Here is a 5,137-nt window from a genome sequence, read left to right on the forward strand (position 1 = left end):
GTGTGTGTGTGTGTGTGTGTGTGTGTGTGTGTGTGTGTGTGTGTGTGTGTGTGTGTGTGTGTGTGTGTGTGTGTGTGTGTGTGTGTCTGTGTGTGAGTGTAAGTATGTGTGTGTATGATTTCAGTTAATGGTTCACTTCTCATTGCATTGTTGTCTTATTGTTTTGGTTTGGTGGATTTTATAAGCAATTTTATTGATGTCTAACCATTTGCAAGCTACTAATGACTATTGTATTTTATTTTATGTTATGTCTACTATTCTATTATACCATATTTTATGTCTATTATTCTGTTAACATATAGTTTTCTTTCTCATAAAGCTTCGCAATAAACTAAATTCAACTAATTAAATTAATCATGATTTTCTTTTCTTCTATTTCTTTCTCTGATCCGTATTTCAGTTACTCGAATATTTAAAATCCTAGAAAGAGAGAAAACAGAAAAAGAAAAAAGTGAGATAGAAGTTTAGATGGCGTTACTAGGTTAACTTACTTATTTCACGCATGCGTACTTTGTTTTGGACAACATAAAATCAGAAGAATTGCTCTATTGTATATACTATGTTAGTGACATCTTTCATTCATTTGTTATACTTATTATATATCGTGTCTTTGTCTCGCTCAAACACATTCATCTATCCTTATCTAACTTATTGCAACGTCATCTCTTAGAAGATCAGACATCTACTTCTAGACACAGGATATGGTCAACGCGATGTTGCAAATGCTTTGAAGCGTTTTTTAATTAGTCAGTTTGTAAAATTCTTCCTTCTAATTGGTCCATCAAACGCTTCAAAGCATTTGTAGCGAGACTTTGACCACAATTATTGCTTTGTTTACCATTCCGAGTCTTCGCTCAGCGTTTGTATACAACTAGTTGCTGTATAGCGATTGATTCTTATTGATGAATCCATAAATAAGAGCCAATCGGCTCGGTGAGCAAGCTGCATTCTGAAACCCATCAAAAGAAAAGTGTTGCAATCTTTCTGTGACCAGCTGTACATATAAATTACACCCGTATACGTATTAAAAGGTTCACTTTCGTTGCTAAATTTATTTTAATTTTATATTAAAATTAAAATTCTATGAAAGCATTGTGAACACAGCTTAATAGACAAAACGCTTTATATATAGATGAGTACGGTCAATGCAATATTGCAAACACTTTGAAGCATTTTTTAATGGGTCAGTTTGTAAAATTTTTTTTTTCTAATTGATCCATCAAAATATTTGTAGCAAGACATTGACCACAGCCTATGTTACATATACGAAAAAATTTGAAAAGTTAAAATGTTCTTTTTTGGGAAACGTCGTCGTCAGCGTCGTCGATCGGCGTTGGTCGACGTAGATAGGCATCGATGTTGGCATCGTCACGGGGCACAGCAATACTTTTTTTTGCTAGATTCTTTCATTTTATGCAAAAACGCGTCGAATAAGCCTAATTTCATCAAAATCGATGAAGACGCAATTCTAGACAATTACTGCTGCAAATATTCTTCCACTGTGCGCAAAATACTTAATATTGCATATATATTATGTTGTAATATTGCTGCGGATTACAAATAAATATTTTTAAATAGATATTTTTATAATTTTTGCTGCAATGTTACTAACAATATTTTTGCAATATTGCTGCAATATATATGCTGTGCTGCACAGGAAATAAAAAAGAATAAACTTTATTTCATCTATTTATTTATGTATTATTCTCATAAAATCATCATCATAAAACCGGCCAAGGTTCTAAATTCCGCGAGATGTCATTGCAGAATTGTTGCTTCATGTGATAATAATGATCAATTTATCTTTTTTTTTTATCACGACATTAACTAACCAATCACGAGCATCGCATCATCCATTGGTTGACGACTGATGATCGCTCGCCATATGTGATAAACTAGCCTTCGTGGCTTTCTCGTCCGAGCTGTCAAGTAGAAAAACGCTCCGATTTTCGTTCCGATAGTTAACGTAACGCACTACGAATGCAATCGCGTATAGAACGATACGCGCGTGCACTATGTGATTACGCGGTCGAGCAACGGTGTAGTACGTACGCACGACGACCTGGAGCCCTACTCTCTGCGGTTGTAAACATTAACGTGTAACCCACACGCGCGTATCAGCAGGTCTTCCGTTATGAATGCTTAGTAAGTATCTCCTTCGTTCTTTTCTCAAACTTGTCCGAATCCCGCCGTCGTGGCTCGAGCCGTTGTTGGTCTCGCCGAAGAGGACACGGCCGACGACAACTACGCCGTTACCAGTTCATATCCACTATACTCAATCAATATGGTAGTTTGCATCTCTTCGTGTTATTAATAGATATCATGCAAAATTGATTATTTAACTTCTCTGTAAGTTTATCTCCCTTTTGTCTTAAAAAATATTATATTTTCTTTCTCCTTGTGACTGATAAATTATCTATAAAGTTTGTAAATTTTCTTTTCCCTCCATCCTTTGGTCGAAAAAGGAAAACACATATATTTGCATTATCAGTAGAACTAACAATTTAACATTAGTCATCAAAAGAAAGCATCTGTTTTAAATGATATATATTATCTGACTTATTTTTTATTAACAATGGGAATACTGTTTTTCTTGTTGAGATTTGCATGTAATTCTTAGACTAATCACTATCACGTTTAACAAGAAACTTACAAAATTTCTTTATACCATGCATGTAGTAACAGAGGTGCATCTGGCATATCAGGGAATGCCTTTGATTGCTGGGTTCAAAAGTCTATGCATGACGACTCTGCCATCATAAAAATGCAATACCAGTTCTGGGTGAGAAAGCAGGCTTTGTCCCAGAAATTAGGGAAGAAGGAGGATGAGTGTATAGTTGCTTCGGATGCTGAGCTGGATGCAAAGCTAGAATTGTTCCGCAGTATCCAAGATTCCTGTTCCTACTTACAAAGAGTTATTGATAGATACCAAGAAAGATTATGCAGTGCGTTCTAACACACAATTTCTAATATAAAATAACTGTATTAATTGTCATAGGATATATGTATTGTACTTTCTTCATTAAGATAAACTATATTATTAAGAAATTGTGATAACGAAATAATTTAACCTGTTTAGATTTAGCCCAAGAGGAAAATGGAATGGGACGTTTTTTGAAAGATGCCGGAAAGCAAGACAAAACTCGTGCCGGCAAGATGATGTCAGCAGTCGGCAAATCTCTGTCTTATTCTGGTCAGCAGAGGCTTGCGTTGAGAGCTCCTTTGGGTCGATTATATCAAGAAGTGGAAACATTTAGGCAAAGAGCTATTGAAGATACATTGCAAAATGTGCAAGCGATGGAAAAGGCCCGTACGGAATATAGAGCTGCTCTATCATGGATGAAAAATATTTCTCCTGATTTAGATCCAGACACGTCCAAACAACTGGAAAAATATAAAAAAGTTCAAGCACGAGTTAAACAGTAAGTTCTATATATATAATTTTACATATTCATGTGTGTAATATAAAGTCAATCATAAATTCAAAATCTCTTTATTTAAATTATTATACTGTTTAAATTAAACAATAACTTTTCTGTTCTCACATTTTTATAAATTGGATTTAATTACATCTTCATAAAATATTGTGAGAAATTTATATATGTATGTTACATATGTATGTTACAATTTAGGGGCAAAACAGTTTTTGACAATCTAGCCCTTGACTGTCTTCAGAAGGTTGATTTACTGGCGGCGGCAAGGTGTAACATGTTCAGTCATGCCTTAGTTTTATACCAAACTACACTCCTGAATTTCACAAAGAAATCTGCACAAGCATATTCCACAATAGCTAACAGTTTTAAAGGCTATCAACGTTACGACTTCACAGTTGTGCGAGAATTGGCTGAAACCTCCAGTAAATTGGCACAGGAAACTGGTGGTGATGACGATTTAGAAGACAAGGATAAGTAAGTTAAAAAATGAAAGAAAATACTATATCATTTTCACCATAATATTGATCCTTATAGATTACCATTTTTCGACATGGATTATCACGATGATGTTGAAGAGGCTCAAGAAGTAAATTCAGAAAGCACATCAGAGAAAAATAAAAAAGATGAGAAACTCTTGGACATAGAAAATGAGTCAAAGGATACATTAATACATTTGGATACGGGTACAAATTCTTCGAAAAATGGAATCGTGCCTAGTACCGACGACACAGACAAAAGTCTCGAAGAGTTCTTTGGAAATCTTATCCTGGAAAAAGATGCGTCCAATAATACTGAACAATCGGTTAATAAAATCGAGAAAACTAACACTGTATTTAGTAAAAGCTCCGAAGAACAGAAATCAGTAATGGATATATTTGAAGAGTGCAATACCGATTTTAATTTGACTGATTTGTCTCCCTTATCATCTCAACAACAGCAATCGTTGAATTTATTAGCCTCCGAAAGTGCAGCGCTTTTTGATGAAATCCTGAATGATAAGCAACAATGCATGAACAATGACTGGGAAGGCATATCACATGACACTTTTCTACCACCAAGCATTTTGAAACAGAGTTTAGGAGATGCTGCATTAGGTATGGGACAGAAGAGTAACACGGATGACAAAGTAAGTACTCGCGAATTGCGTTCAACAGTAATAATGCGAATGTATCACACGATTAATATATCGCAATATTCTTTTCATAGAAAAAGAATAAAACTGGAAAGCAGAAAGGTAACTCATGGTTGGATTTATTCGCAGAATTGGATCCATTGGCTAACAATCCAATGGAGAATCTTTCCGGTGATAGTAATGCTTCTGCTTAATTCACGATGCATTTTAATAGTATCGCCCTGTTACTTTATATTTGTAACAATAAGGAAAACTGATCAAACTCTCAATTGTTATCAATGTGTGATACGGTGAACATATAACTCACAGTATTTTCACTTCATACATTTGTATCAGTAATTAACAGTTTTTAAACTTTTAAATTTAACACTCCAGATTTATTTTTAATGAAATTGTCATATAAGAATCAAAATCATTTGAATTACATAATTTTTCATGTAAGCTATAGAAGATAATACCAAAGATATAAAATGTAATATTTATTACACAGCGCTAATTATATATTCTTTCAAATATATATCATATATATATATATATATATATATATATATATATATAATAAAATAAATAA

At 33.9% G+C, this 5,137-nt stretch overlaps 1 protein-coding gene across 1 annotated transcript; it reads left to right on the forward strand.

Annotated features, from left to right (window-relative positions):
• Nucleotides 1-2,134: 2,134 nt before the first annotated feature.
• Nucleotides 2,135-4,760, forward strand: LOC105626747 (islet cell autoantigen 1). The gene is made up of 6 exons (XM_012208042.1): nt 2,135-2,145; nt 2,680-2,945; nt 3,080-3,422; nt 3,633-3,908; nt 3,969-4,560; nt 4,641-4,760. The coding sequence occupies exons 1-6, from the start codon at nt 2,135-2,137 to the stop codon at nt 4,758-4,760; spliced, it is 1,608 nt and encodes a 535-aa protein (XP_012063432.1).
• The last annotated feature ends 377 nt before the right edge of the window (nt 4,761-5,137 follow it).

The sequence above is a fragment of the Atta cephalotes genome (assembly GCF_000143395.1).
Source record: "Atta cephalotes unplaced genomic scaffold scaffold00006, whole genome shotgun sequence".
Taxonomy (NCBI): Eukaryota; Metazoa; Arthropoda; class Insecta; order Hymenoptera; family Formicidae; genus Atta; species Atta cephalotes.

Excerpts from the sequence above, each read along its gene's own strand:
- LOC105626747 (XM_012208042.1), top strand. Across the intron at positions 2,946-3,079 it reads ATACCAAGAAAGATTATGCA|ATTTAGCCCAAGAGGAAAAT; the intron begins GTGCGTTCTAAC and ends TAACCTGTTTAG. Across the intron at positions 3,909-3,968 it reads GATTTAGAAGACAAGGATAA|ATTACCATTTTTCGACATGG; the intron begins GTAAGTTAAAAA and ends TGATCCTTATAG.